Source organism: Aotus nancymaae, unplaced genomic scaffold (genome assembly GCF_030222135.1).
Source record: "Aotus nancymaae isolate 86718 unplaced genomic scaffold, 86718_ANA_hifiasm-v0.15.2.pri h1tg000040l, whole genome shotgun sequence".
Taxonomy (NCBI): domain Eukaryota; kingdom Metazoa; phylum Chordata; class Mammalia; order Primates; family Aotidae; genus Aotus; species Aotus nancymaae.
The window spans coordinates 32,144,232-32,156,823 of NW_026988454.1; the positions used below are offsets into that span (position 1 = coordinate 32,144,232).

Consider the following 12,592-nt stretch of genomic DNA (forward strand, 5'->3'; position numbering starts at 1 on the left):
TGAGTTACAAATGCCTGTTTGGGTATATAAATGATAGATTTTTTTCTTATACAAATAACACTAGCTCATTGTAGAAAAACTGTTTAAAAATAATCACCATTGGCAATTTGGTATTCTAATCTTTTTCTCTATATGATGGTTATATATATGAACTTGTATATAGAGTGTGAATTTAAGTGAACATATACATTTATATGTTCTCTACTTGGAGAGAACAGTAAGATAAAAATGACTTTTAACTGCTATAATTAACTTTGTTCCCCCCTGCAGTTCTCCTTTAGAGAAACAACTTGATGTGGGAAAATTCTATATGTGATTATCCCTTGGCATTCAGGATCAATTTCCCCTAAAGCCCTCAGCTAAAAATAATTCCCCTCTTTTCAAAAGCTAGGTGACCAGTAGTAACAAAGATACAGCAAACCAGGTTGCTGCAGGGACATGATAGTATGTATTAGTTATCTGTTGCTCCATTAAAAAGATTATTCCTGTAATCCCAGCACTTTGGGAGGATGAGGAGGGCAAATCACAAGGTCAAGAGATTGAGACCATCCTGGCCAACATGGTGAAACCGCATCTCTACCAGCAGTACAAAAATTAGCTGGGCATGGTGGCACGTGCCTTTAGTCCCAGCTACTTGAGAGGCTGAGGCAGGATAATTGCATGAACCCAGGAGGCAGAGGTTGCAGTGAGCCAAGATTGTACCACTACACTCCAGCTTGTGACACAGCAAGACTCCTTCTCAAAAAAAAAAAAAAAGATTATCCCAGAATTTAGCAGGTTAGGACAACAGGCATTTATTGTCTCACAGTCTCTGTGGGCCAGCAATCTGGGAGTGACTTTGTTAGGTGTCTCTGTCAATCACAGGTTACAATCAGGATGTTAGCCAGGACTGAAATCACCTCAGGCCTTGACTTGGAAAGGATCTGTCAAGTGACATAGCTATTAGAAGGCCTTAAAAGATCCAGGTCTAAGCTCATTCATGTGGCAGTTGGTAGGCCTCAGGTCCTGACTGGCTTTGGGCCAGGTTCCTTTCCACATGGACTTCTCCATGTAGTCCACTCACAACGTGGCCACTTGCTTCCCAGAGCAAGGACTCTTAAGAGAGTGAGAGCAAGACAGAAGTCACAGTCTTTTTGGAACCTAATATTATAAGTGGCATTCATTACTTTTATCATATTCTGTCTGTTAGAAGTAGGTCACTAGGTTCAGCCCACATTCAAAGAGGATTACACAAAGACATGAATATGAAGAGGTGGGGATCGGTAAGATCCATCTTAAAGGCTTCCTACCACAGTATACTATAAATCTTCCTTTTTTCTCATAGCTACCACAGAGGTAGCTGGCATGCCATAGGCAATATGAAATAGGGTTAGCTCATGAATTTTAAATAACCCATGACAATGGCATGCAAAGTGTAGCTATTCTTAAAGAATAGTGTTTGGTGATGTGATCAAATAGAATGGCTTTCTGGAATGACTAATTTGAAATATTTCTCTACCCTTATTGTCCTCAACCCATTTGTTTTGAAAGATGACTAAAAATATTAGAAGTTAATTTTTATTATTTAAATGCATATTTTTTACTTGATAAATTAAAATGTTAATAGGCTGGGTTTTCTTTAAACTCAGTATGCTTCTGGGTTGCTACTTCTTACCATTTACTAGTTCATGTGGATATAGACTTTAATTTTAGTAATAGCCTTCTGAAAATTTAGTGATTCACCAACCACTGGAAAATACAAGGAATTAATTTTTTCCTAGAAATTCCAGCCTGGGCAACATGGTGAAACTCCATCTCTACAAAAATTAGCCAGGTGTGGTGGCATGTGCCTGTAGTCCCAACTATTTGGGAGGCAGAAGTAGGAGGATTGCTGGAGTCTAGGAGGTTGAGGCTGCAGTGAGCTATGATTGTACCACTGCACTGCAGCTTGGGTGACAGAGCGAGAACATGTCTCATAAAAAAGAAATCAAAAGTTGTGCATGTGAAGTCTCTTGAAGACAGAACAAACCTAGAATACTTTTTAATACCTTTAAATAAGTTAATTTAAAAATTTGTTGATTGACCATTTACTTGGCAGTAGGTGGACATGGTTTGATAAGTCCTATGTAAAGAAAGATCAATTGCTCATAAAATATTAATACAATTTCCCTTTCCTCTGGGATTTAGAGCTCAATTTTAGTTGAATCATGTAACTCCTCATGAAGTATAAAATACTACCTATGTTACCTATTTGACAGCTAACCATTTTAGTGTATAAGAAAATATATGCATCTCCTAAGAGACAATAATGGTGATTTTAGGATAATGTTTGCTTTTATTTACTGTTCACTCTGTTGCATCAATAGTAATAATAATTCTTATGATAATATATCTGTAATGGCTAATACTTGGATTATATTTGTAGTACATTGACCATCTCTGGTGACACAGTTGAAGGTGAACAAAAGAAGCAGTCTCCAGTTAGACCAGTTACTTCAGATTCTCATCAAGATGATGAAATAAGCTCAGTGGAACAAAACGCAGAAGACAGCATGGAAGATAATTCAAAACCCAAACCAAAAAAAACAAAAAAGAAGGCTAAAGCAGGTTTGTTAAACAAATTAAGTGAAAAATTATGTACCTTAGTAGAAATAACTTGATTCTAGAAATTTTAGTCCTTATAAACTAAAGCTGAAGGGAATACTTGAGAATAATTCAATATAGAATATTTGGTACTTGTTCTTGGATTCATCTAGATTAAAGCATGCATATATTTGTAGCTGTGGATCTCTGATGAGTTTGTATCACTAGAGTCTTCTCTGATTCCTTTTTTTTTTTTTAGATGTAGTCTTGCTCTGTCTCCCAGGCTGGAGTTCAGTGCCTGCCACAATCTCAGCTCACTACAACCTCCACCTCCTAGGTTCAAGCAGTTCTCCTGCCTCAACCTCCCTAGTAGCTGGGACTACAGGTGCAACCACCACGCCCGGCTAATTTTTGTATTTTTAGTAGAGATGAAGTTTCACCATTTGGATCAGTCTGGTCTTGAACTCCTGACCTCAAGTGATCCATCCGCCTCTGCCTCCCAAAGTGCTGAGATACAGGCATGAGCCACCATGCCTGGCCTTCTCTGATTCTTGACATACTTTAAATTCAACTCTAAAATGATACTGACTTTGTAGTTGCTATTGTAGCATAGAGGATTTCTTCTTTAAACCACTGAGTTTATATCCTCTAAATGGTTAAGACTCAGTTCTTGAAAGCTATAAATGGTCAACAACCAATAAACATTTCTGATATTAAGGCTGCATCCTCTGTCAAACATGGTATCTTCCCGATTCCTCAGCCTAATACCACTTCTCTTTCCTTTCTCAACTTTCTCTTTCCCTTCTTGCTTTCTGTCTTCTCTTTTTTTGTTGTTTCTTTTCTCGTATTTTTCTTTACATATTCTTATCTACTTGTACATCCTTTTTTAGTCTTTCAGTTTCCATTTGGCCAAAAATTGGGATCAAAATGGTCAATTTTAGATTTTAAATATATATACATAGAAAAGCACTAAGCAGTATACTAGTTTTAAATGTTTATATGTATACATATTTACATATATATGTAGCACTAAGCAGTATACTCATTATATATGTTTTTAAAGTTTTTTCACAAACTATAAACATACCTATAAAACATACCTATAAAATCATTATCCAAATTAAACAGAACATGATTAACACCCAGAGAAATCACCTTCCCCTTAGTTGCCCTTTAGGAGTAAACACTACTTTGATAGCTAACAGTTTACTTTTGCTTATTTTTTTTACTTTAATATGAACAGAATGATAAAAACTGTGCTCTTTGTTCCTGGCTTTTTTTACTCAATGTTACTTTTGTAACATTTACACTACTGTCGCTTGCATACAGTTGAGCTTATTCATTCTTAGTTCTATATTTGTATTATTTAGATATCCATTGTGTGAGTATACCACAATTAATTTACCTATTTTATTGAGGCCATTTGAGTTGTTTCTAGTTTTAGGCAATTTTAAGTAAAACTGTAATTCACATTGCAGTGACGTATTTTGGTAAGCACATGCATACCTTTATCTTGGGCATATTCTTAGTTGTAGAGTTGCTATGTCATAGATTATGTATATGTTTTGTTTTAATAATTACTTCCAGTTTTCCAAAGTTGATTTGCCAGTTGACACTAGCAGAGTTTGAGAGTTCCAGTCACTCCACGTCTTTACCAACATGTGATACTGTTTTTTAAAGTTTTAGTCATTCTTAGGAGTGACTAAATTCCTCATTCTTGAGGAGTGTTTAGGGATAATCCATTTTGGTTTTAATTTTATTTCCATGGTAACTTGTGAAGTTGAATGTTCATGTTTATTACCTACTTGGATTTTGATATTTGTAAATATATTCAAGTCTTCTATGCATTTTTTAAAAAACAGAATTGTCTTTTTCTAATTGATTTGTAGTGATAGTTTACATACCTAAATATGAGTCTATTCTCAGATGTAAATACACACACACATACATATTGCAAATGTCTTTCTACTCTGGTTTGATTATTTCTCTCTCATTGGTGTCTTTTGAAAAACAAATTTTTATGTACTCCAGTTTATCTAGTTTTTTTTCCTTTGATGGTAAGTGCTCTCTGTAATTTAAGAAATCTTTCCCAAGTTCTAAGATGTTTTTCTAAAAGTTTCATTTTAAAAGTTTTACTTTTCACATTTAGATATGCAGTTCATCTGGAATTGGTTTTTATTTATGATAGGAAGCAGTGATCAAGATAATGTTTTTCCCATATGAATATATATTATAATTGATCCAGTACCATTTACTGAAGAGAGTGTTTTTTTCCCTCTGTGTTTCAGTGTCACTTTTCTCATAAATAACATGACTGTGTTACGTGTGGATCAGTTTTTGTAGTCTCTATTCTTTTACATTAGACAGTTTGTACCAATACCTCCATATCTAAATAGGTCTTGCTATTTAGTATTGTACTCTAGCTTTTTCCTTCTTCATCTGCATTGCCTAGGCTGTTCTTTATTCTGCCTTTCTGTATGGATTTTAGAAGCAGCTTCTCAATTCCCCCTCTTCCTTCCTACACCCGTCCTGTCTTGCAAGCTGTGATTTTGATCTAGACTGGGTGAATCTAAAGAGATTCACAGTATAACAACTCTCCAAAGAGACTTGACATTTTTACAAAGTTTTGATTCTCAGTCATTGAATTTGGTATGCACTTCAATTTATTTGTATCTTATTTAATATATCCCAGTAATATAAATTTCAGCAGAATCTCTCCTTAGATTTATTCCTAGGATTTTATGTTTCTTAACAATATTGTAAATGGCATTTAAAAATTTGTTTTATTTGTTGCTGGTACATATATGTAGAAATGTATTTGATTTAAAACTTTTTTGCATTGTATCCATTGATTTTGCTAAATTTACTTATTGCAAGAGTTTATTTATTTGTTTTTGAGACAGGGTATCACCCTGTCACTCAGGCTGGAGTGAAGTGGCGTAATCTCAGCTCACTGCAGCTTCTACTTCCTAGGTTCAAGTGACCCTCCCACCTCAGTCTTTCAAGTAGCTGGGACTACAGGCATGCACCACCATGCCAAGCTAATTTTTTTATAGAGACAAGGTCTAACTATATTTTTCAGGCTAGTCTCAAACTCCTGGGCTGAAGCAATTCTCCCACCTCAGCCTCCCAGAATGCTGGGATTACAGGTGTGAGCCATCACGGCCAACAGAGTTTATGCTTGTATTGTTTTGATTTTTCTACATATACAATCACATAATATGTTAATAACAATAGTTTTATTGCTTCTCTTTCAATCCTTATACCTTATTCATTTTTCTTGCCTTGATACAGATCAAGATTTAGCTTATTATCAGTCTTTTCCCTTTTTTTAAAAAAACTTCTCTCCACTATTTGATAGACTGTAGTTTTTGAGGGATATGTCTATTTAATTCACATTTTCAAATTCTGCATTTCTGTAGCATCTGAAAGGCTACTCCATTTTTTCATTCATCGTATTGGCAGTTCTTTTTCTCTCAATTTCTTCATCAGTCTTAGGATTTTAAATTTATGAGTCTTCAAAAACCAACTTTAGCTTTGATTTTCTCTATCATACATTTATGTACTATTTTAGTGACTTTTTTTATAACTATATTATTTTCCTTCTTTGTACTTACTTGGGTTTGATTCGCTATTTATTTCTAGATTTATAAATTAGATTTTATAAGAAAGATTTCAGTCTTCTTTTATATGCATTTAAGACTTTTCATCTAAGTACTACTTTACCTGCATCTCCAAAATTTTTAATATTGTATATTTTTATTGTTTAACACAAAATATTTTCTGATTTCCATTTTAATTGATCATGTATTATTTAGAGGTATGTTGCTTAGTTTCAGGCAGCAGATGCTTTTCTGGTTATCTTTTATTGATTTCTGTCTTCCATTGTTGTCAGCTAACATTATGAATGATTTCAATCTTCTGAGTTTATTGAGGCCTTTTCTATGACCATTTTATGGTCAGATTTGGTAAGTATTCTGTGCTCACTTGAAAAGAATGCAATCTCTAATGTTGAGTGCAGTGTCCTCTGCATGTCAGTTAGGTCAAGTTTAATTGTCCTCACTTCTTATTAAATCTTTTAGTCTACTAATTCTGTCAGCTATTGAGAGAAGTATTAAAATTTCCACTATGATTTTGAGCTTATTTTTCTTCTACCTCCTGTCAAGTTGTCACTTTTATCATTATGCAGCACCCTTCTTTATCTCTAAGAATTCATAACCCTAAATAATTCTTTAGCCCTAAAATACAATGGGAGATTCAGTTTAGCCCTTCAGTGCTTTTCAACTTAGCCATTTAGTCTTCTGTCTCATGCAACTTCAAAATTTGGCAAATTCTTTGAGCGGGAGACTGGCTATATGTTAGACATCCTTCTTCAGGTATCCACTTTTGTCACGCTAGCCCCCATGCATGCCAGAATCTCTGCTGATTTCTCTGTCCCTCAGTAGCAACCTTCTGCCAGAAATCACACCTGGATTCTTAACCTAGATTTGTGCCAGAATTAGTAGATGACCCTAGGTGAAAAGTGACCTCTTGGTCCTTAATGTAAATTGACCACACCCTCCAGGGCATCATCTTTGCCTGTTTTGTTTCAGTCCCCTTCCCCTAGCAGGTCATGGTCTACTAGCACCACAAGCCTAGCAGTTTTCACTACCTCTCTAGCTTCTCTATAGCATCAGAATTCAGTGTTCTGAGAAAAATTAGTTATGTGTTTGAGGCTTCTCAAATCTCCAGTTTTATGATTTTAGTCCTGTGGAACCATTAAGTTTTGCTGATTTCTCATTCTCTTAGCAGTGACCTTCTGCCTAAGCCAAACCCTAATCTTCAGCCCATACCCTGAATCAGCAAATGTCCCCAGAGGCAAAAACAGCTGCCAGTCCATCAGCTGACCTCTGACTGATTCTCCCTTTCTGGAATTTTAATCTGTCTAGTATACCTTGTCTCGGTACTTTTCTGATACCTTTAAAATTTAAAATAAGATTTTTGCAATTGATTTGGCTTTTTCCAGTTGTTGTTACTCAAAGTGTTTACCTGCTGCATCTTATTGCATCCTACCTAGAGGTGGAAATTCTAGTTGGAAGTGTATTGAGTCATATATATTCCACTTAGAAAATACCTAAAGTTACTTTCCTGACTTTGACTCTGTGTGTGTGTGTGTGTGTGTGTGTGTGTGTGTGTGTGTGTGTGTTTCTGCTACTTGTTAGGAAAAATATAAACAAAGATTTTGCACCCTATTTTTAATGCATTAGTAAATGTAGCATTTTACTTTCAGACTGTGGTTTGCTGTTGTCTGGCTTTTTCTTTCTTTCCCCTTGAAGTTCCTTTGTTAACCAAGCAAAATCATCATAGATCTTAAAGATTAGGTTATATGTAAATACAACTATGGGAACAATTAATTATAACATTGATTTTTTTTTCCACGCATGTAGTTGCACATGATAACGAAGATGTTCACGGTGATGGTGTTCACAAAATCACAAGCCGAGATAGCCCAATTTATCCCAAATGTTTGCTTGATGATGACCTTGTCCTGGGAGTTTACATTCACCGAACTGATAGACTTAAGTCAGATTTTATGATTTCTCACCCAATGGTAAAAATTCATGTGGTTGATGAGCATACCGGTCAATATGTCAAGAAAGATGATAGGTAATTTTTTTTAATTGCACAGCTAATTCTTGAAATTGAAACTGTCTGCAGTATAAGTCTTTTTTTCTGGCATTGGTAGTTGAAAGTCAGTGGGAATAGAGTTATGGATTTGTGTTAGAGAATAGTCTACTAGTTGTAGATGTTCATCAATCATTGACATTGATCAGAATATTAGAGAAGAAATGGAGAACATCTAATTCAGTAATAACTTTTTTTTTTTTTGAGACAGAGTCTCGCTCTGTTGCCCAGGCTGGAGTACAGTGGCACAATCTCAGCTCACTCTGCTTCCTGAGTTCAAGCGATTCTCCTGCCTCAGCCTCCTGAGTAGCTGGGATTATAGGCATCCACCACCACACCCAGCTAATTTTTGTATTTTTAGTGGAGACAGGGTTTCACCATGTTGGCCAGGCTGATTTCGAACTCCTGACCTCAGGAGATCTGCTTGCCTCATCCTCCCAAAGTGCTGGGATTACAGTGTGAGCCACTGCACCCAGCTCAGTAATTACTTTTAAGTGGAAGAGAATAATTCATTTTAAGTGGTAGAGAGCTTCTACCTGTTTAGTGAGTAATTTATGACATAAAGTTATATTTTAAATCTTTTGTATTGCCTTGTAAATGCTTTAATTGTCTAACTTCATATTTTTCTTTTGAAAGTAATATGTTATCTGGGCCTCAGGTAAGGTAAATGAATCTTGAACTTTTTTCTAAGATACTTCTATAGCTAATACATACTCGAAATCCCAAATGAAAAGTACAACAAAATACACATTTATACTAAAATTTTAAAAAATTGGTTTAGAAAGCCAGTGGGGAATGGAAACGGGAAGATTGTCCAAAAAAAATCCCATTAACTTATTCATTTGCCTTAGGGCATGCAAAGAAAATATGATAGTCAAAGGGTTTATAATCTTGTGCCTTTTTTTATTTAAATCAATTTTATGTATATTTTTATTTTATTTTATTTTGAGACACTCTGTCTCACTGGCTGGAGTGCAGTGACATAATCACAGCTTACTACAGCTTCAACCTCCCTGGACTCAGGTGATCCTCCTACCTCAGACTCCCAAATGGGGGTTGCAGACACATGCCACCACAGCCAGCTAATTTTTTTCTATTTTTTGTAGAAACAAGGTTTCACCATGTTGCCCAGGCTAGTCTCGAACTCCTGAGCTCAAGTCCACCTTCCTCGGCCTCCCAAAGCTCTGGGGTTACAGGCGTGAGCCACTGTGTCTAGCAATGTCGATTTTATTATAAACTCTTATAAAATCCTGAAGCAGTTATTGTATCCCAGCTCTGTACAGCAAAGGTCTAATCATACTTCTTACTTCATATTTCTGTAACAAAATAATCATGTGAAACCAATTGACAGTCCATTGTAAGATGGACTGTTACTTTTAAGGCTTATTTCCAAGTTTCTAGATGGACAATCAAAATAATTTTTCCTTTTGTATTATTATGGCTATTCATTATTTCTGATTGTCTTACCTTGTACACTATATATTTTTTTCTCATCTCAAAATTATAAAAAATATGTTAATGGAAGTATCTTTTTTTGAACAGGAAACGGCCTGTTTCATCTTATTATGAAACAGAGAATGTGGATTATATTCTTCCTATTATGACCCAGCCATATGATTTTAAACAGTTAAAATCAAGACTTCCAGAGTGGGAAGAACAAATTATATTTAATGAAAATTTTCCCTATTTGCTTCGAGATTCTGATGAGAGTCCTAAAGTCATCCTGTTCTTTGAGGTATGATTTGAATAGAGCAATTCAAATTAAATGTTAGTTAATATTTAATAGCATAAATATAATCTATTATTTTTAGTAGTCTAATAATGCAAAAAAGTGTGAGAATTTAATATCTAGGATTTAGTGTTTGTAGAATCCTATGGAATACAAGTGAGACACCCTTTTATAAACAGCAATAGCATATTTGCTGAGCATTTACTATTGCACTTGTTAGCCATTTGGCCTACTTTGTATCATTTAATAATTACAACAACCCTGTGACTGCTAACTGTAGTGGAGTGTTGAATCCACTCCATATGAATGCATTTCTCCATTTTTAAACCTTTTCACAAAGCATAAACTTACTTAACCATATGATATACCCTACAATATGTGCACTACCTGGATAAATAAAGATAAATGTATACAGATCAGTTAATTCATGCAATTTAATGTATAACCAAAAATGATGTAGAACTTCTGATATGTGAAGGGTTAGTGGAAGTTCAGAGGAGTCAGGGATAGCTTTATGGAATAGATGCCTTTTGCGCTGACTAGTTATCATTATATAATTTTCTTACTGAAAATGGTAACAAGGTTTGAAGTAAAAGTTGTTTCCCCAAAGTTACTCAAATTTTAAGTGTAAAAAATTGTGTTTGGAGATAGTTTGAACCTAGAATACTACATTTCTTTTCTCTATCATGTGTTCTGTCTCCATAAGCAAAAGAAAGTAGACAAAGCCTCCCTTCCAGTGTAAGCTGGATGGAAAAGTTTAGCATGGGAACAGCAAGAGACTTGGCATAACCAATGCTGAAGATTTGTTTTGTAGTATTATTTTTATGAACCTTGACTTTCTGGTTGTCTGTGTGTATTTATGATACAATTATTTCAATATTTACATTTGTGATTATGTTGTGTGTGATTTATATAAACTTGTGATTGTTGAAAAATGGATATAATTTGTATATTAAGGAATTTTTTCTTTGTCTTCAAAATTTGTCATTTGTTATAATGTTCTTCTATATTCATTTTAGTATTAAAAGATGAAGAAGGATAGATTGTTGGATTATAAACACTTGGTTGCTTCTTAAGTTTTCATGTAATGTGTTATTGCCTATGCAACTACTTTTTGATCTTGGCTTTTTAAGTGTTTATTGAGGACAACTGGATAATGTCTGTCACAAGTCTTTAAAACCATTATTTTACTCCTAGGTATTTCTCCTAAGGGAAAAATGACAAGTCCACAGAGATGTGTGTGCAAGGATGTTTATTTCAGCACTGTTTATAATAGCAAAAATTTTAGGGAGATAAAATAACCTAAATTTAGATCAGTAAGAGAGTTAGTTAAATAAGTTATAATTTTTGTTAAATTTATGGCATTTGTAACAGAATAGTAAGCAGTCATTAACATTATGGTATTCATGTGTGTATATTGACATGAAGAGATATTCACTACATACTATATGAAAATAATTTGTGAAATAGCATTATTAGATTTGTAGTTTCGTACATATATTTAGGAATGCACAGAACAAGATTTATCCTGCAAACCAGATGTTAATGGCGGCTATCTATGGGTCTGAATTACAAGTTGTTTTTACTTTGCACATATGAATTTTTTATATTATGTTTTCACTGAGCATGTATTATATCTGTAAAAAAGATATAGGTATCAGAAAAACACAGAGGAATGGAGTCTGTATTGTCTCTTAAGCAATCTTCTTTCTATAAAGATCTCATTTTCGCAGCTGAGCTTTTGATAAGCACCAGTAAATTCAAAGTGATAGCCTCTGTTAAGTACCTAGAACACAATCTCTGTGGCAGGAGGGGTGCAAATCCATGAGCTTTTATGTCCAGACAGGATAGAGGAATGGAAGAATTCCTATTGAGACGCCTAATTATAACATATATCCAAGAGAAAAACCCCAACTTTAGAAAGATGTTCCAAGGCAAAGACCCAGAAATAGGGCCATGAGTTTTTTAAACAAACAATGCTTTGAAGTCTGCTCTGATACATACAAAATAATCAAAGCTTAAGAATTCTATGCCTAGTATAGTTATACCTAGGTTATACTGGAGGTGATTAACACTTTGCCTTGGATTTGAAATAAATCTTAATATTTATTAATGAAAGATAAAATAATGGACCCTCCCTAATTGAATGAGTTAACTTTAAGGTGAATGAAGTGAAATAAAAATGTTTCTACTTCCTGTAAAGGTAAATGTTTTTAAGTACTATACAAATGATTTTTAAATTTTTAATAATATGCCATTAGAAAATATTAAATTTTAGGTAGCTTAGTCTTCTGTGAATTTATTTGCAGATTCTTGATTTCTTAAGCATGGATGAAATTAAGAATAATTCCGAGGTTAAAAACCAAGAATGTGGCTTTCGGAAAATTGCCTGGGCATTTCTTAAGGTATGTTTTCCATCCGTTTTAAACACTTTTAAAATGGTCTTCAAATGTAAGCTGGGTGCTTACTCCCAAGTCAGTTTGGTCTCATATAAGGAGATAGAATCTCAGGTAAGGCTGCAGAGATGAGTTGTTAATTCAAGCTCAGGTTATGCTCATTTAGATTCTTAAGTATTTATTGATGGCCCAGTATGTGCCAGTTACGCTGTTTGGTTCTGAGGATGTAGCATTAAAAAAG

General features: G+C 34.5%; 1 protein-coding gene across 8 annotated transcripts in view; it reads left to right on the plus strand.

The window, feature by feature from the left end:
- AHI1 (Abelson helper integration site 1) overlaps positions 1-12,592 on the plus strand; it is a 220,647-nt gene that overhangs the window by 31,456 nt on the left and 176,599 nt on the right. For 7 of the 8 annotated variants that reach the window (XM_064360649.1, XM_064360650.1, XM_064360648.1 and 4 more), the window contains 5 exons: positions 2,405-2,586; positions 2,822-2,947; positions 7,989-8,208; positions 9,769-9,961; positions 12,265-12,360. In XM_064360649.1, coding sequence (XP_064216719.1) covers positions 2,405-2,586; positions 2,822-2,947; positions 7,989-8,208; positions 9,769-9,961; positions 12,265-12,360 — 817 coding nt within the window. The remainder of the gene's footprint in view (positions 1-2,404; positions 2,587-2,821; positions 2,948-7,988; positions 8,209-9,768; positions 9,962-12,264; positions 12,361-12,592) is intronic. The other variant, XM_064360653.1, reaches the window with a different exon arrangement.